This window comes from Martes martes (assembly GCF_963455335.1).
Source record: "Martes martes genome assembly, chromosome: 7".
NCBI lineage: Eukaryota > Metazoa > Chordata > Mammalia > Carnivora > Mustelidae > Martes > Martes martes.
The window spans coordinates 130,342,561-130,366,053 of NC_137894.1; the positions used below are offsets into that span (position 1 = coordinate 130,342,561).

The 23,493-nt window shown below is 52.7% G+C and overlaps 1 protein-coding gene across 5 annotated transcripts; it reads left to right on the plus strand.

The window, feature by feature from the left end:
• Window positions 1-1,085: 1,085 nt before the first annotated feature.
• ABCD4 (ATP binding cassette subfamily D member 4) lies at window positions 1,086-17,823 on the plus strand. 5 transcript variants are annotated; one of them, XR_013967078.1, is made up of 20 exons: window positions 1,086-1,222; window positions 4,861-4,932; window positions 5,014-5,132; window positions 5,285-5,412; window positions 6,761-6,900; window positions 8,133-8,249; window positions 8,638-8,763; window positions 9,373-9,423; window positions 10,852-10,946; window positions 11,196-11,317; window positions 11,417-11,508; window positions 11,662-11,751; window positions 13,651-13,859; window positions 14,227-14,318; window positions 14,826-14,862; window positions 15,261-15,310; window positions 15,933-15,985; window positions 16,287-16,343; window positions 17,006-17,121; window positions 17,297-17,823. XR_013967078.1 is itself a non-coding variant. In XM_080807762.1 (20 exons), exons 1-20 carry the CDS (start codon window positions 1,185-1,187, stop codon window positions 17,363-17,365), a joined length of 1,893 nt encoding a protein of 630 aa, XP_080663888.1. In that variant the 5' UTR covers window positions 1,086-1,184; the 3' UTR covers window positions 17,366-17,823. The 5 variants fall into 5 exon arrangements, 4 of the variants coding, with proteins under 4 accessions (XP_080663888.1, XP_080663889.1, XP_080663891.1 ...); XM_080807762.1 differs by having other exon boundaries at window positions 16,267-16,343; XM_080807763.1 differs by lacking the exon at window positions 4,861-4,932 and having other exon boundaries at window positions 16,267-16,343.
• The last annotated feature ends 5,670 nt before the right edge of the window (window positions 17,824-23,493 follow it).

The following is a 23,493-nucleotide window of genomic DNA, read 5'->3' on the forward strand; positions in this document are numbered from 1 at the left end:
ACAGTAATCAGATGATATGCATTGCATTCTCCAACATTTAACAAATATTTACTAAGCACTTACTAAATACTGGTAGTGTTCTAGGTACTGGGAATACAGCTATGAGCAAGACAGAGAGTCCCTGCTCAAATTTTAGTCTCAGAGGGAAAGACAAACGATACGCAAGGAAATAAGATGGCTTCAGACAGTGATAATTATCATGGAGAAAATAAAAGTGGGACACCTGACTGGCTCGGTTGGTAGAGCATGCAACTCTCTCTCTCTCTCTCTCTCTTTTTTTAAGATTTTATTTATTTATTTGAGACAGGGAGAGAGAGCGCCAGGGCGCATGAGCAAGGGGGAGCGACAGAGGGAGAGGGAGAAGCAACTCCCAGATGAGCAGGGAGCCAGATGCTAGACTCCATCCCAGGGCCCTGGGATAGTGACCTGGGCCGAAGGCAGACACAACCGACTGAGCCACCCAGGTGCTCCAGCATGCAACTCTTGATCTTGGGGTCCTGAGTTCGAGCTTCACGCTGGGTGCAGAGATTATTTTTACACAAAGTGTAATACAATCGGGAATGATGCGGGCAGGATGGCATATTCTAGGTTGGGTGACCAGGTGACATTGGAACTAATTTTGAGAACAAGCCATCCGTGGAAGAGCTCCCGGCCAAGACTACTGCACTTGCAAAGACCCTGAGATGGAAACAGTGGCCACTCAATGAAAATTTAAGGGAAAGGCCCCATCACTTATGCCATGGAAACATTTGGACTTTATTCTAACTGCAATCCGGAAGCCTGATTTATGTTGGTAAAAGATCACGGTGAGAAAAAAAAAAAAAAAAGATCACGGTGGTTTCTGTGGGAGAATGTATGGAACATCTACATACGCATCTGAAATACTTGTCATAAAATAATCCCATTTTTCTCGGCCGTTCTTGTCAAGAAGGAAACCTCCTAGATCCAGCAGTGGGCGCTGTAGGCGCAGGGTCGACAGAACGTAACACTCAGCACTCTCTGGTTCTTTTCGAGGGGTGGGTCGCTTCCGGGAGTGGCCTCGTAGCCCGGCGCCTTCCTCTCTAGCCGCCCGTCTCTGTGGTCGCCGTGGGCCCTCCCCTCTTCGGCCAACCAAGTGCTCCTTGGACTCTACTCGCCGCCGAGTCCGGGGCAGCGGTCATCCCGAGGAGGTTGGAAGTTGGCCCATGGCGGTCCCGGGGACAGCGGCCGGGGCTAGCGCCAGGTGAGCAGGGAGGTTGGGGAGGAGACCCGGGCCCCTGGGTGCCTTCCCTGGGGCTGTGTGGCTTGAAGTGCCCCCGCCCCCGCGAAAGAGGAGTTCGGGAAGGGGCGCCCACCCTCCCGCGCGATCCGAGGCAGCCTCCAGCACTCTGGCTGTGGGATCCTCTCCCTTGGAACTGGCTGTTGAATCCCCCTCCTAAGAACCACCAAGTGCACAGAATTGAGTTAATCGTCCTCATTTGGCACGACGTGATCCAGCGCAGGAGCCCTCTTGTGCTTTTACATTATTGTGTTCCTCTCTTCGTTCCTTATTCTCAACCCATTTCTCCCCCGTTCTCAGACGCCCACCCGAGTGTACAGCCCAGTTTACATAAGTTTGCGTGTCTGTTACCTTGAAAGATAGATTGTGGTTTTTGAATTCCTATAAATGATAATATGCTGTGATTTTTAAAAAAATAAACCTTTTTACTCAACATTGTGTTTTTGAGATCATACATTCAGTAGTAATCTAGTTTCTGTTTCTGAGGGCTGCATGATACTACCCTATGTACTTTGGTTCGCACTTATACACTCCCGTAGTGATGGACATTTAGATTGCTTCCAGTTTTTAACCACCACAAATATGCTGGCGCTTGTCTCCTTGTGGATATGGGTAATATTTTTATGGATTATCCACCCCAAGGTAGGATGCTAGGTCACACCTAATTCTGCGGAATTGTTTTCTGGAAAGGTCATCTGAGTTTATACTTCCCAACAGCATTGCATAAAGGTTCTGGCTTCCCCACATTCCAGGAATGTTTGGTATTGTTTGGTTTTCTGATGTTTTATCAGTCTGATGGGTTGTAAGGTGGCATCCCATTGTGTTTTCATGTATTAAGCATTTGGGTTTTCCCCTTTTCTGAATTGCCTGTTTGTATCCTTTTCCCACTTCCCATGGATTTCCTGTCTTCCTAACTTGCAGGAATTCCTGGTATGCTCTAGATTTTAAAGCTTTTATTTATTTATTTGACAGAGTGAGATCACAAGTAGGCAGAGAGGCAGGCAGAGAGAGAGAGAAGGAAGCAGGCTCCCCGATGAGCAGAGAGCCGGTTGTGGAACTCGATCCCAGGACCCTGAGATCATGACCTGAGCCAAAGGCAGAGGCTTAACCCGCTGAGCCACCCAGGTGCCCTCGTATGCTCTAGATTTTAATTTCTTGTTGGTTTTACACTCTGCACATGCCTTCCCCAAGTCTTTTAATTTAATGTAGGCACTGTATTGAGCAAAAATAAAGTCCATCAGTTTTCCCCTTTATTGAAATTTGTGGGTTTGGGGTCTTATTTGAGGAATATCTTCCCACTGTATCTTCATGAAGATAGTCTTCTGCATTTCCTTCTGTTGTTTTTTTTTTTTTTAAGATTTTATTTATTTATTTGACAGAGAGAGAGATCACAAGTAGGCAGAGAGGCAGGCAGAGAGAGAGGGGGAAGCAGGCTCCTTGCTGAGCAGAGAGCCCAATCCGGGGCTCAATCCCAGGACCCTGAGATCATGACCTGAGCCGAAGGCAGAGGCTTTAACCCACTGAGCCACCCAGGCGCCCCTGCATTTCCTTCTATTAACTAAATAGAATTTCACATTTAGATTTTTTTTTTTAAGATTTTATTTATTTATTTGTCAGAAAGAGAGAAAGCGAGAGAGCGAGCACAGGCAGGCAGAGGCAGAAGGAGCCCGATGTGGGACTCGATCCCAGGACGCCGGGATCACGACCCGAGCCGAAGGCAGCTGCTTAACCAACTGAGCCACCCAGGCGTCCCTCACATTTAGATTTTTAATCCATTTGGAGTTTTAAAATTTTATCTGAGTGATTTGAGGTAATGACCTTAATTTTCCTTCATCATTTTCAACTAATAACTAATGAACCAGTAATTAAAAATTGGAGAGCTTGTGAAGCATCATTAAGAGCTCAGATTCTTGGAGCTAGGCTTTGTCCGAACCCTGAGGCTGCCACTTACCAGGTGGGTAACAGGGCAAGTTACTTAACCTCTTTTGCTTCAGTTCCTTATCCGTAAAATAAGATATAATCTCCATCTCTTAGGGTTGTGACAGCCAAATGAATTAGTACATGTAAAACACGTGTAGAACAGTAATGGGCACATAGTGTGTGCTTATAAGTATTGACAACTGTTATTATTACTGTCACCTATCTTGTGATATAACCTCTTTCATGTGCTCATGTAAACATAGGTCTGTTTTTTCTTTTTGGTCTCTGTTCCATTGGTCTTTTTGTTTCTGTATTTAAACCACAGCTCTGCAATATGATTTGTTTTTTTTTTTTTTGGAGAGAGAGAGAGAGAGAGAAGGGCATGTGCGCACGCACGAGGTGGGGAGCAGAGGGAAAGGGAGAGAGAGAATCTTAAGCAGGCTCCATGCTCAGCACCGAGCCTAACATAGGACTCAGTCTCATGACCCTGAGATCACGACCTGAGCTGAAATCAAGAGTTGGATGCCCAACCAACTGAGCCACCCAGGCGCCCCTGATTTTTCTTACTAATGGAGGGTTTGGGTTTCCAATTCCTCCTTTCCCATTCATTCATATAAAGTTCCTCAGAGAAGCTCTGCTTTTTTGTTATAGACTATTTTTGTTAGATATGAGGTCTTTATAATGTTAAGTCATGCCAGCTCTATTGAAGTCTTCTTTTGCATCCTATAATAGAGCTTTCGTTTTTCTTCTAAAATGTCTTATCCTGGGGCGACTGGCTGGCTCAGTCGGTATAGCTTGCAACTCTTGATCTCGGGGGTGTGAGTTCAAACCCCACGATGGGTGGAGAGATTAGTTTTGGGATGGATCCTAGTGTCAGGCCCCCTGCTGGGCACGAGGAGTCTGCTTCTCTCTCCGCCCCTCCCCTCACTTGGCTCTCTTGCTCTCTCTCAGAAATACATAAAACCTTTAAAACATATATATTAAATAGATCGATAGATCCCATGACCCTGAGATCATGACCTGAGCTGAAATCAAGAGTCAGAGGCTTAGCTGACTGAGACACCCAAGGCCCCTAAAAATAAAATCTTAAAAAAAAATGTGGGGCACCTGGTTGGCTCAGTCGGTTAAGCGTCTGACCCTTGATCTCACTCAGCTCAGGTCTTGATCTCAGGATTGTGAGCTCAAGCCCCACATTGGGCTCTATGCTGGGTGTGGGGGCCTACTTAAAAAAGTCTTATAAATTATTTTTAAAAGTTAATTCCTGGATATTTTACTGTTGTTTTAATCATCTTATTTTCTTTGTATTTTCCAGTTGGTTATTGTTGATATAGAACACTATTGATATTTGTATGTTAACCTTATATCTAGCTGAACGCCTTTTATTCCCAGCATTTGTCTATTGATCTGCCGTTCGCTGTGTAAATGATCACATTATCTGCACATAAAGACAATTTAATCTCTCCCCTTTTAATTCTCTTACCTCATTTATTTTTCTTGCTTTATTGATTCAGCCAGGACCTTAAAATCCTTGATGGGCTTTCTTGTCCCGTTTGTGACCATAAAGAGGATGTGGCTAAACTTTCTTCATTAACTATGTTTCTTTGCTGTCAGTTTTTGGTGAATGACCTTTTATAGCATTTGCCAGCTTAGAGAAATTCCTTTCTCTCCGTGGTCTGTTCCAGGCCTGCCGCCTTCAGCATCGGGAGGCCATGGATCCTGCACGGGCTGGGGCTGGACCCCCTCCCCAGAACGATGTAGGTCAAGCTGCTAACTGCTCTCTGAGGCTTCACTGCCCTCACAGGGCTCGCTCAGGTTCTCCCGAATCTCTTCTTCAGGCCCAGGTTAGATCTGCGATTTCTCCAGCGGTTCCTACAAATACAGAAGATTTTGTTTCCCTCCTGGTCATCACAGAATGCCTTGATGTTCCTGACCCTGTTGTGCGTCACCCTGCTGAGTGAGTGAGCGAGCCCAGGCTAGCCGGGTAGGGCAGCCCTGGGGTGGGTCCCTTCTTTCTGGGGAGTCGATAAGGCAAGGACTCCAGGGGAAGCCTCTCTCTTCGTTTTCTCCCCCTTCCTCACTGACTTCGGACCCCTCTCCCCACGCCAGAACAGTTGGTGATCTACCAGGTTGGCTTGATCCCCAGTCAGTACTATGGGGTCCTGGGAAACAAGGACTTGGATGGGTTTAAGAGCCTGACGTTCCTGGCTGTGGTGCTCATCGTCCTCAACTCCATGGTAAGGTCTTCTCCCTGCGTTTGTCTTCCTCTCCAGCCTAGCGTGAGCACGATGCCGACTGGGACTTAGCCACCAGGAAGCAGGAAGCAGGCTGTGGGGTGTGTTCCCTCCCTTTCTGGGAACTGGAGGTCAAAACCCTGTGCAGGGCATTGATCTTGCTGTTGGGCCCAATTCCTGGGATGTTTCAAGCTCCCAGGACTAGGCCATGACGTTCTGGTTTAAGTCAGCCTTTAGCAGAAAGGACCTTGTCCCTTCCAATCCCATTATTCTTGCTTCAGGGGGCTCCGAGCATTTGAAAACTAGGATCACCAGCCAGGGGGCTATTGCTTCTCTGTGGGGCTGAGGTCGTGGTTCAACCTGGCGCTGTGTTGTTCCTCCCAGCCTCGGCACCCGCTGCTTTCCTGCAAAATGGCCTCCGTCCCCACCCTCATTCACCCGGTTAATGGCTGCTCGCTTTTGCAGGTTCTGCTGCTGTCACCCCCTTCCAGTCCTCCTTAACCTTCTTCCTGTTTCCTCCACCTGCCCTCTTCTCTGCTTCGCTAATACTTGGAGTTAACCTCTGCTGTAACACTCCTCACACCCTGTAATTGTTTTCTTGCTAGACTGAGCTCATTGTCATTGCCTCGGACTTGGCATGTAGGGGCTCCATCAGTGCTGAACAATGAGTCAGGCCTCCGCTAGGACTCGAGCCTGATGCTCTGTCTGCCTGTGCTGCCTGTTTTCTCGGGGAAGCCCCTTCTCATCGCACTTAGACAGTCTGGATGGGTCTTCTAGCAGTGAACCCCTTACGTATACAGAGCTCCCTTCCAAGTTTTGGGGAAAAGAAAAGTGAGAACATAGATGGCGTAGAAGGTATCATCCCCGAGGCGCCTGGGTGGCTCACTGGGTTCAGCCTCTGCCTTCGGCTCAGGTCATGATCTCAGGGTCCTGGGATCGAGACCTGCATTGGGCTCTCTGCTCAACAGGGAGCCTGCTTCCCTTCCTCTCTCTCTGCCTGCCTTTCTGCCTACTTGTGATCTCTGTCTGTCAAATAAATAAATAAAATCTTTAAAAAAAAAAGATACCATCCCCAATTTCCAGAAGGTTACCTGCTCTCACGATAAGACCGTACAATAGAAAGGGGCCAGAGGCCTGTGCTTGGTGAAGGAATGAGCATGGGAGGGAGCGGGGAGAGGAGAATCCCCTGACTTGACACTTTAACATGGCAGAAGTGCTGAGTGGACAGAGATTAATTGGCGTGGGCTGGGGCTGGTCAGCAGACGCTCTCTTAGCCCTGAGCTCCTTGCTGAGATGAGCAGAAGCCATCCCTCCCGCTCTCTCACTTCCTCTCGCTTCCCGCACTGCGCAGCTGAAGAGCTTTGACCAGTTCACCTGCAACCTGCTGTACGTGAGCTGGAGGAAGGACCTCACCGAGCACCTTCACCGCTTCTACTTCCAAGGCCGCGTGTACTACACCCTCAACGTGCTGCGGGATGACGTCGATAACCCGTAGGCGCCCCTCTGCAGCCTCCCCACCCTCTGCAGGGTTCTGTGGGTCTGGTTCAGCCCTGGAGAGTCCCTGCCGCAGGCCCCTTGAGATCATCCCCAGGTCTCCGCAAATGTTGATAAGCACCATAGGGGATAATCTCAAGGGGCCTGCAGACCCATGGAGGCACCCCCGAGCAGCTGCAGGGCTGAGAATAGGGAACTAAAAGATAGGAGCGGCTCCCTTTTGTTCATCTTATATCCCGTGCTTCCCAACCACTCTGCCGCAGGTTTCTCTCCAAAGAAAGTGTCCTTGCTAGCAAACCAGCCTTTGGATTTGCAGCAGTGCAAAATTATTGCTGTCCAGGGCTCAGTGTAAGACTCAGACCTTCATTCTTTCACCTCCCAGTTGATAGGCCTCCGTTCACGGAGCCTCAGTTTCCCTTTCTGGAAAATGGGGATGATAGTTCCTATCTCAAGAATATCTCAAAGGATATTCACGCAGTGTACCTGCGCAGCGCCTGGCATGTGGCAAGTGTTCCAGTGTCAGTTAGCGCTGGTTATTTTACAGGCGAGGAAACCGAGGGCCAGAAAATGCAAGTGACTTGTCCAAGGTCATGACTCTCATTGGAAATGGGAGTCAGTGTGGCTCCCGTGGTGCAGTGGGACACAAGGGGGTCTCTCCTCACAGATGTTCCCTCTCCACTCACCACCCCAGGCCCTTTCTTGCCTGGGGTGACCTTTCGTCAGCTTAAGCTAAGCTTTGAAGCAAAGATGCTTGGGATTCCTGTTGCCTCTTATCTTTCTCTTCTAGGCTCCTCCATGACTCAACCCCTGTGAAGCTTCTGCAGCCAGATAGCTAAAACGGGGGCAGACTCAGGCTTGCAGAAGAGATTGGGAGGAGCTGGGGAGAGGGAATAGCTTTCCTGTCCATCCAGAAACTCCTCTCTTTAACTCCAGTCTTTCTCGGGTGCTACTCAGAACAGGCTTGGGACCCCTGGGTATTGGCCCTTTCATTTGCTACTTTTCCTGAGGAGTAAACTGAGGCACCTCAAGAAATAACTCTTTAGAACCCTGTTTAAAGCTCCTAAGGGCCTTAGTGCCCTTAGGAAAACCAGTGCTTGTCTGAGTCCATCTCCCGCTGGGGTCGTGGCTAACAGCACTGAAAGGCAAGGTCAGAGCAAGAGGTAACCTCTCCGCTCTCGCCGCCCTCCGCCCCGCTGCCCGGTCCAGTTGCTCTGTGTTGTTGGCTCCAGGGACCAGCGCATCAGCCAGGACGTGGAACGGTTCTGCCGGCAGCTCAGCAGCATGGCCAGCAAGCTCATCATCTCCCCCTTCACCCTCATCTACTACACCTACCAGTGCTTCCAAAGGTGAAGCCTCTCCCATCTCCCCTCCACCACCCTGGCCAGATGTTTCTCCCCCCACCCCGGCCCAGGTCCCTCACCCACCCACTCACCTCCCCCAGGTCAGGGTCCAGAAGAGGCTGGTCTGTCCTCCCTCCCACCTGCAGCCCAGGAAGGCTTCCTCTGTCTGTGCTCAGGCCCCTCCCCTCCCTTTGGACATGGGGCATTTCAGTGTCTCAGGGGTTCTGGGACCCTGACAACCTAGACCAGGTGCCAGCTGCCCCCACACAGGAGCAGAGGTCCCACAGGACTGCTGGCTGAAATTGGACGAGGGCTGCTTGAAAGTGAACAGGAATTGGGGCTGAGGCCTGCGACGATGTGTGACACCCCCCACGTCCCCCTCTCTGCCTTCCAGCACGGGCTGGCTCGGGCCTGTGAGCATCTTCGGGTATTTCATCCTGGGAACCCTGGTGAACAAAATGTTGATGGGGCCCATCGTGGCACAGCTGGTGCAGCAGGAGAAGCTGGAGGGGGATTTTAGGTATGTTCCGCTTGCATGAGGTTTCTGGGCTGAGCATCATGGTTAAGGAATAGGGGTCTGGAGTAAGATCGCCTCATTAGAATCCCAGCCTGCGCTAGTCACTGGCTATGTGCTCTTGGGTGAGGTCTTGAACCTCACTAACTTTAGTGTTCCCGTCTTTAAAATGGGGATTGTACTGTTGTCCACAGAGGGGATTGTGAGGAGCATTATTGAGATTCTAGGTGAGAAGCACCGAGAACCGTGTCTGGTTGGCCATTATCGTCCCGTGGCCTTCTCCTGTGCTTCTGTTCCAACCTCCCTGTCATGGCTCAGCCGATAGATCCAGCCCCTGCGCTATGCTTCGTGGCCTCCTGCTTCAGGTTGGGCCCTGGGAGGAGGTGGTGTGGGCAGGAATGCACCTGTCCTCTGGGGAGGTGAGGGGTTCCCATGTCTGTCTGCACGGCTCCTGCCACCCCACCCAGGCCCTGGGATTCCAGCCCTGCGACAGCTCAGGGAAGGGCTGGATGTTTTCGAGGTGGAGCCAGGTCTGGAGGTCTTGGTCCAGGCCTCCGAAAGGAGAGGGGCCAGCACTGCCCATCATCAGCACACGTTTCCCTTTGGCCTGCCCAGGTTCAAGCACATGCAGATCCGGGTGAATGCTGAGCCTGCTGCTTTTTTCAGGTGAGTCGGGTTTCCTTCTGCCGCATCGGAGCGGATAGTGGAGATGACAGAAAAGGAAGGACCAATTGTCTGGCCCTCCCACCATCACAGAGCCATGGGGCTGAGCATCCTTACACTTGGCTGTGACCCTCACCCCGTGTCTCTCCCTGTCCTTGTCTGCCTCATCCTTAGATCCAGGGATTTGCTTCTGAAGCTCCTTGTTCCTTCTCGTGGCCCAGGAGGGGGCGTAAATTTGTTCCAAGAATGAAACGAGTGAATGCTTCCCATCATGGTGATGGGAATTGCCTTGGTGATGGCATTGCCTCTGCCTCACTCTTCCTTCTGTAAAATGGCTTTCTGCCAGTGCCTGGTGGCCGATCAGAGTCTCAAAGACTGGTCTTTGTCTCTGCAGGATGGGAGGGAAAGGAGGTCTCAGGAGATCAGGAGACTCGCTCCCCACAAACACTGTCCAGGTAGAACAAAGTATCTGATCATAACAGCAGTGTTGTGAAATCTCATTCCTTCCCTCAGGGTCAGGGTAGGTCCCTGGGCCCTGCCTTCTGTGAGGCCTCTGGAGTCCTCGTTAGGCCCCAGAGAGAGAACTCAGGCCCCAGAGGTGTGTGTGTGGAATGAGTGGAAGCCGCTCTTGGATCACCTGGAGCTAATAGCCCTGGAACCTTTGCCCTTGTCTGTCTTTGCTGCACTTTGCAGCTGCCGCCACTTGGGGGCGCCAAGCATACTAGGACTCAGGTGGGCTTTGGTTGTGTGGCTATAGGGCTGGGGCTGTGCCAAGTGCTTTAGGATTTTTGCAGCCTCTCATGAAGTTCTGGGCTCTGGGGAAGGCAGGTTGCTTCTTGGAGTCTAGGTGGGTTCTTCTGTGGCTTCTGTCCCTCTGACGCTTGGCCAGGTGCCAGGTCCTGAATGCAGTGTGTCTGCCTGCCCCCCAGCCTGGGAGCTCAGGGACAGGGACTGTTTTATCCCCTTGTTTATCTCACTGGCTAACCAGCACAGAGCCTGCCGCCGAGCAACTGCTCCGTGTGTAGTAGCTGAGTAACAACAGCTGTTACTCACTAAGGGCCCCTCTTCTTTCTGGAACTTTCTATTTAGAAATTCTCTAACTTATTTTGTAGGTGTGATTAGCCCCATTTTACAGGACAAGACACTGAGACTCCGAAGCTTAAAGAACTAATCAGTGTCACCCAGCTGGCAGTTGGCCACAGCCAGGATTTGAGCCAGGCCTGCCCAGTCTAGAGTTCATGTTCTTTCCCCAGACAGTACTGTGCTGAGGAATTAAAGCAGTGAATGGAGGCTCGTGGCAGAAAGGGTCTGAGATGAAGACCACTGGGATGGGCTTGGTCCCCAGAGGAGAGTATGGTGAGGGCTGGAGGGTCCCCCGAAGCCTGGCCGAGGCTTTGCGGGCCCCATCGACACCCCAGCCTTCCTCGTCAGGGCTGGGCATGTGGAGCACATGAGGACAGACCGCAGGCTGCAGAGACTCCTTCAGACCCAGCGGGAGCTGATGTCCAAGGAGCTCTGGCTGTACAGTAGGTGGACAGAGCCCGGGGAGGCAGGAACCCCAGGGGCAGGATAGTCTTCCCTCCCCCCGCTTTCTGTCTGCGCTAATCAGTTTGCTGGGATGAAGGAATCAACCACGGGGAGCCACTGCCTTTGCCAGGAGTGTCCTCGGGAGAACGAGGCCCCAGGGACTAGCTCGGTCCTGTCTGGCGGCGTCGTCCCTCAGAGGGCATCAGTGGTTCCCGGCTCTCTTACCTCGGTGTTTCTGTCGCCTGCAGTCGGCGTCAACACCTTCGACTATCTGGGCAGCATCCTGAGTTACGTTGTGATCGCCATCCCCATTTTCAGTGGTGTCTACGGAGACCTGAGCCCCACAGAGCTCAGCACTCTGGTCAGCAAGGTGAGGCTCCCTCCCGGCCACCCCTCATGCCGTCCCCTCTGCCCAGCGCCCGGGGCCTCGGTGTCCAGGCCGGCGCTCACAGCTCGCTGTGCTGTGCAGAATGCCTTCGTGTGCATTTACCTCATCAGCTGCTTCAGCGGGCTCATCGACCTCTCCAGCACGCTCTCAGATGTGGCTGGTTACACACACAGGTGAGGCTGCGTCCTGAGCAGAGCGGGCGCCCCCGGGAGGAGGAGCTGAATGAGAGAAGGGACAGAAAAGCCATGTGGCAGTGGGTGTGAGGGAAGGAGGACCGCATTCTCCTGGGCCCCCAGACCCACCTCGGGTTTTCACTTTTTGCCCAGGATCGGGGAGCTTCAGGAGACCCTGCTGGACATGTCCCTGAGGTCGCGGGCTGGCGAGATCCCGGACGAGAGCGAGTGGGACACGGACAGGTGGGCACCGGGCGGGCAGGGCGGTGCAAAGCCCTGCCTTGCCCTTCCCTGGCCGGGTGGCGGAGCCCATGCCAGGAGTGTCTGCCTGGTGTCAGGCACGCTGCAGGTGTCTGCAGGCAGTGGGGCTGTTCTGGCATCTGTTGTGGTCATTTACGCCTTCCCCTGGCTGCTGGAAGCCCGGTGCACACTCCCGCCTGGGCACGAGATGGCAAAACAGAAATCTGAGTGGTCTCCGTCCCACTGAGCCCTGCCGTCTGCCCCTTTCCTCGGAGCCTGCCTGTTCTCTGTTCCCCAGGCCTCGCTCACCTCCACATGTGTCTTGTCTTATGTCTCCCTTTTTTTTTTTTTAAGATTGTATTTATTTATTTATTTGATATATAGAGAGAGAACACGAGTGGAGGGGAGTGGCAGAGGCAGAGAGAGAAGCAGGCTTGCTGAGCAGAGAGCCCGATGCGGGACTCAATCCCAGGACCCTGAGACCATGACCGGAGCCGAAGGCAGACAGACGCTCAGCTGACTGAGCCACCCAGGCGTCCCTTTCCTTGTGCCTCCTTGCATGCATTGTGAGGTTTCTGACCTTTCTGGGCACCGAAGATTGTTTCGTGTCCTCGCTTTCTTGCTCGCTAATTGCTCAACTGTTCTGTGTCTCAGTTTCTTCATCTCTGTGAGGGGAACAGTAATGGAACCTTCCTCTCAGGGTGGTTGTGAGGCTTACCTGTCACGGTCCATGGAAAGTGCTTGGACAGTGGCCGCCGAGTAAGCTTTCAGAAATGGAAACAGCCTGAGTTCCGGGGCCTACACACAGCTGCCTCCTGAGGGGCTGAAGTCTGAACCTTTGCCCCATTTAGAATTCAGCCTTCATGCGGCCGTGGGCCTGGGCCTGGGGCTGGGGGATGGCGCAGTGACACCAGAGGTGCGGTTCTCCGGGGGAGAGGGGCGTCTGTGCAGCGCCAGAAACTCCAGGTCCCTTTACAACCACCACACCTGTCCTGTCCTAGCCGCTGGTCACACGCACTGTGCAAACCCCCCAGGGTTAAAGCTAGAGTTTTCAGCTCCGTGACCCCGAGTGAGTTACTTAGCCGCCTGACTTGGTTTCTTCATCTGCCAAGTGGGGATGTTGTTTGCCATCCATGGGCGTTAAAGCGGGTTAAGGTCAGTCGCGGCGGGGCTTTGCACAGCCTCGCACAGACTAGGTGCCCTCAGCCCTCCCTCTGTGTTCATGTGCCCGGGCTGCCGTAACAAGATTCCCCAGGCTGGGTGGCTCACACAAGACATTTATTTTCTCACAGTTCTGGATGCTGCAAGTCCAAGATCAAGGTGCTGGTCGGGTTGGTTTCTCCTGAGGCCTCTCTCCTTGGCTTGCAGATGGCCGTCTTCCCGCTGTGTCCTTTTCTGGCACTTTCTCTGTGCACGAGCATGCCTGCTGTGTCTCTTCTTAGAAGGCCATCAGCCATATTGGGTTAGAGCGCTACCCTGATGGCCTCACTTTAATGTAATCATTTCTTTAATACTTTCTCTTCAGCTGCAGTTACCTTCTGGGGTGCCAGGGGTTGAGACTTCAGCCTGTGATTTTTTTTTTTTAAGATTTTTATTTATTTATTTGACAGACAGAGATCACAAGTAGGCACAGAGGCAGGCAGAGAGAGAGGAAGGGAAGCAGGCTTCCCGCTGAGCAGAGAGCCCGGTGCGGGGCTCGATCCCAGGACCCTGGGATCATGACCTGAGCTGAAGGCAGAGGCATTAACCCACTGAGCCACCCAAGTGCCCCCAGCCTGTGATTTTTGAGAACACAGTTTAGCCCATAACAACCCCCCTGTCCAGAGGTGAGGCCCCCCAAGGAGAAGACCCTGCCCCCTGCAGGACTGACACTACTTCTCTCCCCTCGTCTTCTGACCACAGGGCTCCGGAGTGGCCAGTCGCAGAGCCAACGGACACAGCTTTTCTCCTTGAGCGGGTCTCCATCTGCGCCCCAGCCTCTAACAAGCCCTTAATCAAGGATCTGAGCCTGAAGATCTCCGAGGGGCAGAGCCTGCTCATCACGGGCAACACGGGCACGGGCAAGACCTCCTTGCTCCGGGTTCTCGGCGGCCTCTGGGCAAGCACACGGGGTGAGAGCCAGCCTTGGCCCGGTGGGATGCAGGTGTTCGTGTGTGCATGCTAGCATGCGTGCGTGCATATAAACATGAGGCCTTTTTTTTTTTTTTTTAAAGATTTTATTTATTTGACAGAGACAGGAAGAGAGGGCACACAAGTAGGGGGGGTGGGAGAGGGAGAAGCAGGCTTCTCACTGAGCAGGGAGCCCGACGCAGGGCTCGATCCCAGGACCCTGGGACCGTGACCTGAGCTGAAGGCAGGTGCTTAACAATGAGCCACCCAGGCGCCCCGAAATCCAGGTCTTTTTATTGGGGAAAGGACGTGAGAGACAGTGACTTTCTCTGGGAGATCTCAGAATGGAGGTTTCTGTGGGTTCTGCAGGCTCGGTGCGGATGCTGACGGACTTCGGACCCCATGGGGTGCTGTTCCTGCCACAAAAGCCATTCTTCACTGACGGGACCCTTCGGGAGCAGGTCAGCCCGGGGCCCGCTCCTACCTCTGCCCTAATGGAGACCTCTGGTAGTGTGACAGGTCTCAGCTCTAGAAAGTCATGGGGCAGAAGGTGGGGCAGTGAACGGCTCCTGCCCAGGAACTCCCTGGTTCTAAGAACATTTTATTCCCCTCCGAAGATTGGGCCCCGTAGTTAGAGCAGCTTCTGGGGGCAGGTTAGCCTGTGGGGGCCGAAACCAAATATCACATACATTTGTTGGCCCCCCTGGATTCTGGAGGCCGTGTCCTTAGGAGGCTCACAGACTCTTTCCCCTCAGACACACATCTGAAGGTTGCAGTGACCCTGCCCCGCTGTCTGCCGGCCCAGACTCCCCCACTGGCCCTTGGCCCGGGTGTTCCTCCCCGTCCTCAGGTGGAGAGGCGCCTGGCCCCTGGCCGTTCCTGGGGCTGTTGCCGGGGGAGGATAGGCTGTGTGCAGCACCACCTCTCATGGGCCCTCATCTTAGGCCTGTGTGGTTTTGTTTCATCAGGTGATCTACCCGCTGAAGGAAATCTACCCAGACTCAGGTGAGCTGGCCCTCCTTGGGCACGTCCTCCCATCTGAATCGTCCCTGCTCTGCCTGGCTGGGGCCTCGCCGATGCCTTTTGGCAGAGGCTCCAGCGAGGCTGCTGGTTTCAGGTTGTTTTCTTCTCCTCCCTCAAGTGTTTACTATTTGGGGGGCTGTACCCTGACCTCATCTTGTTCTGTCTTCCCCTTCTTGAGGAGAGACACCCACTGGAGGAAGGGAAGGGATTGCTTCCTTCGCCTGGCCCTTCCCTTATGTATTAGGGGCTGTAACCCTGTCCCTGCGGAGCCTTAGCCCAGATTCTGGTGCCCCCACCCCTGCCCCCTTCCGTGATGTACCCCATCTCTTCTGGCTGCCCAGAGGGAGCTGACTTCTTGAAGAAGCTTCTCTGTTTGGCAGGTTCTACTGATGATGAGCGGATTCTGAGGTTCTTGGAGTTGGCAGGCCTGGTGAGTGCGGGCAGGGACCCCGAGACCCAGGCCCACCTGGTAGCACTGACCACAAGGGCTGGTCCAGCAGAGCCGGTGTAGGGCCCCGGGCCCAGGAATGGCAGTGTGAGCCTGGACCGTAGGAGTGGGAGTAGAAAGTGGTGATGGGAGCAGTTGGCCAGGGACAGGCAACGGGGTGTGCATTGTCTATATTGAGTTTTATTTATTTATTAAAAGATTTTATTTATTTGCCCAGAGAGACGGGGGAGAGGGAACACAAGCAAGGGGAGTGGGAAAGGGAGAAGCAGGCTTCCCACTGAGCAGAGAGCCTGATGCGGGACTTGATCCCAGGACCCTGGGATCATGACCTAAGCCAAAGGCCGACACTTACCAGGTGACCCAGTATTGAGCTTTAAAATGTTAATAAAATGAAGTCTGCTTTCTCTTGTCATCCTGCTCCAGCAGATATAGACAGTGTAGTTGATGGGATCGTCCTCTCTGCTGGGGGGTGGCTTGCTCCCACAGCCCCTGCCACGGTGTGTGCGCTGCAGGGCCCTCGCTGTCTCAGAGGCGTGAGCGGTGGGATGACAGGGAGCAGGGGTGGGCCCTCTCACAGATAGCATTCCCTCTGGGTGTGTTACAGTCCAGTCTGGTGACGAGGACAGAGGGTCTGGACCAGCAGGTCGATTGGAACTGGTAAGAAGGGAGGCGGGGTGCTCCAGAGCCAGCTCCCCAAACACAGTGGGTTCTGGATATTTGGGGGCATCAGCAGGGGCACGTTCATGCCCTCGGGAGCAGTGTTTTGGCCTCACCTCCCGCGGGCGGCAGGGCTGGACTGTGGTTGAAAGGGGAGGGTGATGTCCATATGTCCTGGGGCCAGCCTCTCTGCCCAAGAACCTCTTCTTGCTTAGACCCATTCTGTGCAAAAGCCAGGCCGTCCTCCTTCCTCTGGGCGTCCTCTCCTTCCTGTTCCTCAGGTACGACGTTCTGTCCCCAGGAGAGATGCAGAGGCTCTCCTTTGCCCGGCTCTTCTACCTACAGCCCAAGTATGCAGGTGAGGAGTGCCCCGGAAATGCGCACGTCCGGTACTGTGTAGTGTGCCCGTGTGTGTGTGTGTGTGTGTGTGTGTGTCACTGCCGGGGCATTCGGACAGGTTGGAGAGCACCCCTGTGCATGGCCAGCCACCTCTGTCCCTGCATGGGAGAGTGGCAGGGCTCTGCTCCTGTGGCGGCAAGGTTGGCATCCCCAGAGCAGCTGTGGACACGTCACACCACCAGTTCTCGAGCATTCTGCGATGGCAGCAGCTGGAGCCGGCCTGGAAGGCTTGCGCTCTTACGCTCCTCGGCCTCTGCCGTAATAAGTGGGCAGCACCCCCGGCTGTGCCTGGCAGAGGGGTGACAGGTGTGAACTTCTTCAGGGGCTGATGTCCTTGTCGTTGGGGGACCTGAGAAGCCCCAGCCCGCACGGTTCTAGGCTATGCAGGCGCGGACTCTGGGAAGCTGGGGGATTTCGTCCCGCCGCTGGGAAAGAGCTTCCCCGATGGGGCCTCGCCCTCTGCTCTTCCGCCTCACGCTATTCCCATGCCAGGGCTCCTGGAAGTCAGAGCCGCTTTCAGCCGTCCTCACCCTGGGTCCCAGCCGGAGGTGAGCGGGTTGGGAGAAGCAGAGGTGGGCCAGGGCCAGGAGCTGATCTCTTCCCGCCGGATTCTGCCCTCAGTGCTTGATGAAGCCACCAGTGCCCTGACCGAGGAGGTGGAGAGCGAGCTCTACCGCATCGGCCAGCAGCTGGGCATGACCTTCATCAGTGTGGGGCATCGACGTAGCCTCGAGAAGGTACCCAAGCTCCTGGAGGTGGCTTGAGGAGGAGGAAGAGCCCAAAGGCTGGGCCTGGCCAGGGTCTGGGGCCCTTCAAAGTGGGGAGCGGGGGTGTGGAGAGGGCAGGGGAGGGAAGGCTTTCCGTTGGTGTGGCCGGCGCAGCCTCACCTGTGTCTGTGCTGGCCTCTTGCAGTTTCACTCCTTGGTTCTAAAACTCTGTGGAGAAGGAAGATGGGAACTGACCAGAATCAAGGCGGAGTGAAGCCAAGGGTGTGGCTGGCCATGGGAAGAAGTGCCCAGTGCGGGGCTGATCGGCATTCTCCCGGAGAGACTGGGGGGCCTGTGGGGCAAGGGAGACCCCTGGCTCACCTCTCAGGCCCTGTGCGGGGAGCGCTGAGAGAAGGGCCCAGCTGGGGTGTGGCTCTCTGTGGGGCACCCTGTCCTGCCAGGGCGCCTCCTGCTGCCTCAGCCAGAGCTCCCAGCACTTGGAGTGCTAATTGCTTACAAACGACCTCAGATTGTGTTCTCTAAACAAAAACCTGAAATGTGGGATCTATGAGAAATGTAGGGTCATTGTGGAAAGAATATTGGGCTTAAAGTCAAGAGATCCAGAAATCTTTTAAATCCTTTAATTTTTGTACAAGATTTTTTTTTAACTTTAATCAACTATTTAAATTTTATAACTTTTTGTAAAAAAATAAACATTTCTTACAAATTGTAGCTTTCTCCCTTTTTCTTTTCCACTGTAAGTGACCTTTTAAATTGAATCCGCAGACTTGCAGTTTGGAGCCTGTGGGGAAGGGAGATGCACTCTCCAGTGTACTGGAACCTTCTGCGCCTGGTTTTTCACTTCACTCCACACATGTAGTTTCCCTTTGCCGGTTGTACCTGAGTCACTAACCTCTAGGGCCCTTCTGTTTTTCTTGTCCTAACCCAGGAACAAAGAAAAATAAATCTCTTTCCCTTCAGACAACTAAAATAAAGTCAGAGATCCTTCAAAAATAATATCGGGAAGGAAACAGCAACAACCAGAGGGAACAGACAAAACCCAGAAAGCACAAAAACTTGAGATAGAAGATTACTGAGCCCGAAGCCCTTATTCTAGAACAATGTTGCCCAGAGTTGAGTTGTCAGGATAGCACGCTCATGATTTTTGCCAGATTCTGCACTTCTTATACTGTGAAATACCTTTTTTTTTTTTTTAAGATTTTGTTTATTTATTTGACAGAATGAGAGAACACAAGCAGGGGCAGAGGGAGAAACAGACTAGCCTGACATAGGGCTCTGTCCCAGGACCCTGGGATCATGACCTGAGCCGAAGGCAGACGCTTAACCATCTGAGCCACCCAGGTGCCCTACCTAGTTTTTTTAAATTAACCCCCTCTTTAAACCTAATCGATTTTTTTAAAGTTACTTGATATAAATAGAATGTAACTGTAAAAATGAACCATGTTCATAACCATGTTATGAAATTGCAGTTTGCTACTGTGCCTGGAGAGTCTGAGCCTGAGGCTTGCTCTCTGTACAAAGGGAGGTTAAGGGATGTCTCGGGGAGGGTTAGCCATACCGGCACCCAAGTGAGAACTTTCTCCTTAATAAAGTTAGACACCTGGGGCGCCTGGGTGGCTCAGTGGGTTAAAGCCTCTGCCTTCGGCTCAGGTCATGATCCCAGGGTCCTGGGATCGAGCCTCACATCAGGCTCTCTGCTCTGTGGAGAGCCTGCTTCCTCCTCTCTCTCCCTGCCTGCCTCTCTTGCCTACTTGTAATCTGTCTGTCAAATAAATAAATAAAATCTTTTAAAAAAATAAAATAAAATAAAGTTAGACACCTGGAATGGGAACTGCTGGGGAAATCACTTCCTCACTCTAAGACGAGGTTATTGCCTCGTTGGTCCCGCTGAACATGTCAGATGTGCGGTGGGAAACCGCAGAAAGGGAAACTGGGGAGGTGCTGTCTTCACAGCAGACACCTCCCCTGCCGGCTTGGCTGCCCTGCAGCCCTGGAGCCTGTTCCTCAGTTCCACCGTGTCGGGGCACCAACACGGTGCATCCGGGTGCCTCGCCGAGAGAGCTCAGGTGGCCACCTGACCAGGGCTGATGGCAGGGCCCGTCGCCAGTGAAGCTTCCTGAGGGACCTGCGGGACATCAGGTCCACAAAGGCCCGTGGCAGCCCTGCAGCCAGTGTCTAGCCCTCTCACAGCGCTGGAAGGGACCATCAAGGTTGGCATCTGCTCCGGGAGCCCTCCCATCCTTGAATCTCCCAACTGCGTCCTGCCAAGTGGTCTTCTGACCTTCAGTCAAACACATCTCCCCCTGCGGACCACCCAGCCTCAGGCCCCTCTAACTGAAGAACGCTCTTGCTCAGGTTAAGGGGACCCTGTCTCCCTGAGGACTAAGGATACCTCAGACTCCCACCCCTTGGGTGTGTGTCTGTTACGTTGCGGGTGTGGATGGACCCCCCTCAACAGTTTAATTTCTGTACTTTTTGTCAGTATAGGAAGCTCCCCCTGGCCTTTCTGTTGACAGCATCGCCTCACGGACCTGCTTCCTCCTCACTAGACCCTCGAGCTCCCAAGCCTTCCTACAGAGGCTGCTGCCAGCAGATGACTCGGTAGAGCGAGTTGGTGCCTAACTTGGGGTCTTGGTATTTGCTTTTCCTCCGCCTCGGACATGTTTCGAGTGCTGTTCCTGTTCTGAGTGCCCAGGGCTCTCCCTTGCAGAAGCTCTGGCAGGAGAAAGCTGTTCTTAGGGGCAGACCCCGCCTTTACCCATCACTCATCTCAGAGATGGAGGCTACTGAGACTTTTGGATGAATCCGTACACACCTACCTAGAAGTCTGGTTATGTGTCCTTAATATGAACAAGGACAAAATGTTTATTTCAAATGTTTTCAAATCAACCAGGCAGATAATTTCCCATCTCATTCTACCAATCAGGGAACTACACAGACCCGGTCGATGGTATACAGAAACGTTAGTCTGTCCCTTTGTCACCCTTCTGAGGAGTCCTAGGGCTGTGGAACGCAGCAGCAAAGTGATCTTCTGTCATCCCCATCATGTGTCTGCTTACCAAAGCGATACTACCTAATGTGATCTAGTTATAATGCAATCCCTATCAAAATGCCATTGGCCTATTTCTGCGGAAATGAGAAAGTTGATCCTAAAATTCATATAGGACTGCAAGTGATCTCAAATAGGCAAAACAATCTCAAAAAAGAACCAAGTTGGAGGACTCACACTTGGAGGTTTCAAAAATTACTTCAAAGGTACAGTAATCAAAACATGGCAGTGTTCACATAAGGGAGAGAGTTTCCTCAGGACATCAGAGTGTTCAAAAGTGACCTCATATACTAGGGAATTTAGAAAGCCGCATGCATGGCCTGGACAGGATGCACGCTCAGAAAAGACCTGAGAAGACCCTGAGCTTTCCTTTCTGGCTGGCCTCTCAGCTCAGTCCAAGCTGGAAGTAAAGGCTAAGATAGAGTTAAAAGAGTTAAGCTGGCTCAGTGTTAGAGTTCCCGCACGGAGTCAGTCAGTCTGGAAAGCTGGGGAGAGATGGAGGTTTTGTTTGTTCGAGGTCTTGGTATTCAAGAAAATCTCTGCCAAAATACTGACTGAACAGAGACTTCAAGTGACCACATGTGACAAGGATGACAGTCCTTGCAAAACTAGTTTGAGAAAGTGACCGAAAAGATGTCTGCAGCTTTCAGTAATTAAAAAAAACAGCAAAGCCTGGGGAAGGGGAGGAACTGGTTTCTAGGCGCGGCTTGGGGGGTGGCAATGACAGAAACCATCCGTGAGGAAGTCCGGATACTCTTACTAGACAAATCTTTAAACCAATGGTCTTAAGTATGCTCAGATCATCAAAGGAAACCTGAGAGCTGGTTCTGGCTCTGGCCCTGGTGCTGAAGCCGACAGCTCGGTCTGCACCTAGCACTGACTAGGTCTGGATCTGGTGTTGGAGCTGCTTCCAGCTCGAGATGGCACTGGCTCTAGGTTTGTAACTGGTGCTGGAGCTTGTCCAGGAACAGCCTGTACCCCCAAACCTTGCTCTAGCCCGACAGCTGACTCAAGCTCTGGCCCTCATGGTAGAGCTGGGGCTGGAGCCGGGGCTCACTCTCTCTGGGCGGTGGCTCCCTTACTGGCTCTAGTTCTGGAGCTATGGTAGAGCGAGCACTGGATCTGGGCTGGGGCTGCCTCTAGCTCTGGAGCTGGTACTGGCGCTGGTTCTAGCTCTCCAGTCGGCTCTCACTGGAGGTCTACAGCTTGACATGGGGCCAAAGGCATCTCTAGCTCTGGATCTGGGGTTACAGCTGGTACTGGAGCTGGTTCTGGAAAAGGTGGATGCAACATTCCAGATCTAAGCCAGGCAGGTTGCCATGTACAAAGGCCACTGGCTGCTTCTGGCAGGGCAAGTCTGGAGGCTGGCAGGGATCCTCCAAATACTGGTCCAGCAGCCAGGAGCGCAGGATGGCGGGGAGGGCACTGAGCGTAGGAAGGCCGGCAGCAGAGTCTGAACCCTGGCCTTTGCCCCCCACACTGCCTCCTATGGCAGCTCTGCAGGGGGCTCTGCTCCTCTACCTGGCCTTGCGCATACAGAGACCATCCGCATCTCAAACCCACTCTGGTGTCCTGCCAGAATCAGGCCCGGTCAGCAAGCAGGGGGCTTAGTCATAGGGTGCTCTCGATAAGTGTCCAACAAAACACCCCCCTTCTTCAGGGAAGCCTGGCATATTCCTCCGTCTCTGTCTCCTGCCATAAACTCCGCGGGGGCAGGGAGGGGGTTGTGCCTGCTCTGTTCGTCACACAGCACTGGCACACAGTAGGTGCTCCATAAATGTCTAACGGACAAGGGAACAAACGGATTCTGTCCTGCCCAGCCTTGTCTGGGCCCTTGCAGCCCCTCATCCTGTAGCTTGTGCGCTGAGGTGCTGCCTTACTCTGCACACCGCCTCTCGTCTTGTCCTTCCCCTGTCCCTGCGGTTCTGAAGGACGGGGTCACCGCCCGCCCTAGGCGCATGCGCAGCAGAGCATACAGGGGTGAGGTGTGAGGCGGACTTGGAAGTAGGTTGCTCACCACGCCCGTTGTCCTGGGACCCTGCGCAGATCGCGGTGGGCAGCGGGGGACGGCGGGCAGCGGGGGGCAGCGGGGGGCAGCGGGGGACGACGGGGGGCGGCGGGGGCGACAAGCAGAGCTGGGAAGGGACTGTGGTGATCCTGTGTCTGACGCTTCCTCACGATTAGATTCAGGTTTTACTACCTCATCGCGAGGAAATACCAGACACAAATTGAGACTATGCCGTCAAGAAACTGGCCTGAAAGCTTCAAAACTGTCAAAGTCACGGAAAGCAAGGAAAGCCAGGACGGTTCCCACCTGAAGGGAACTACAGAGACTTGGCAACTTAAATCCAATGTGTGGTGCCGGACTGGATCCACCACTTATAAAGGGCGTTGTTGGAAAATTCAGTGTTCCGGGGACTGGATGAAGTTTTGTTTTTGTTTTTGTTTTTTAAGATTTTATTTATTTATTTGAGAGAGAGAAAGAGAGCATAAGAGGAGAGAGGTCAGTGGGAGAAGCAGACTCCTCGCTGAGCAGGGAGCCCGATGCAGGACTTGATCCCAGAAACTCCAGGATCATGACCTGAGCCAAAGGCAGTCCCTTAACCAACTGAGCCACCCAGGCGCCCCATAAATGAACCTTTTTTTTTTTAATTTTTTAAAGATTTTATTTATTTATTTGACAGACAGAGATCACAAGTAGGCAGAGAGGCAGGCAGAGAGAGAGAAGAGGAAGCAGTCGCCCTGCTAAGCAGAGAGCCCAATGCGGGACTCGATTGACCCTGGGATTATGACCTGAGCTGAAGGTAGAGGCTTTAACCCACTGAGCCACCCAGGTGCCCCAACCTGGATGAAGTATTGAATCAGTGTCAATTTCTTGATTTTATTGGTTGTCTAGTGGTTATGTAGGAGGGTGTCTTCATTTCAAGAAAGTGTATACACTGAGTATTAAGGAGTGATGGGACATCACGTCCTCAGCTTGCTCTCAAATGCTTTAGGAAAAAAATGCAAATATATAATATCAAGAGAATAATAAAGCAATGTAGTAAAATGGCCATTTTATTATTTTTTCAATTTTATTTTAAGTAATCTCTGCACCCAGTGTGGGGCTCGGACTCAACCCTAAGACCAAGAGTCTCTTGCTCCTCTGCACCAGCCAGGTGCCCTGTAAACTGTTCATTTTAAATAAAAATCACATGAGGATTTTAAAACTCAGTTAAAAGCAAGTAACGACTAAAAGAGTAAGTCCTTCCCCACTGCTCCCCAACTACCTGACTATGGTACCAGATATACAGCCTGTGTGCCCCTGGGAAAACATGGATGTTTCCACCATA

Bases quoted from the DNA above. Each gene is read 5' to 3' on its own strand.
- ABCD4 (XM_080807762.1), top strand. From the start codon at position 1,185: ATGGCGGTCCCGGGGACAGCGGCCGGGGCTAGCGCCAG. The intron at 6,901-8,132 runs GTAGGCGCCCCT...TGTTGGCTCCAG, and splicing joins CGGGATGACGTCGATAACCC to GGACCAGCGCATCAGCCAGG. The intron at 16,344-17,005 runs GTGAGGAGTGCC...TTCTGCCCTCAG, and splicing joins CCTACAGCCCAAGTATGCAG to TGCTTGATGAAGCCACCAGT.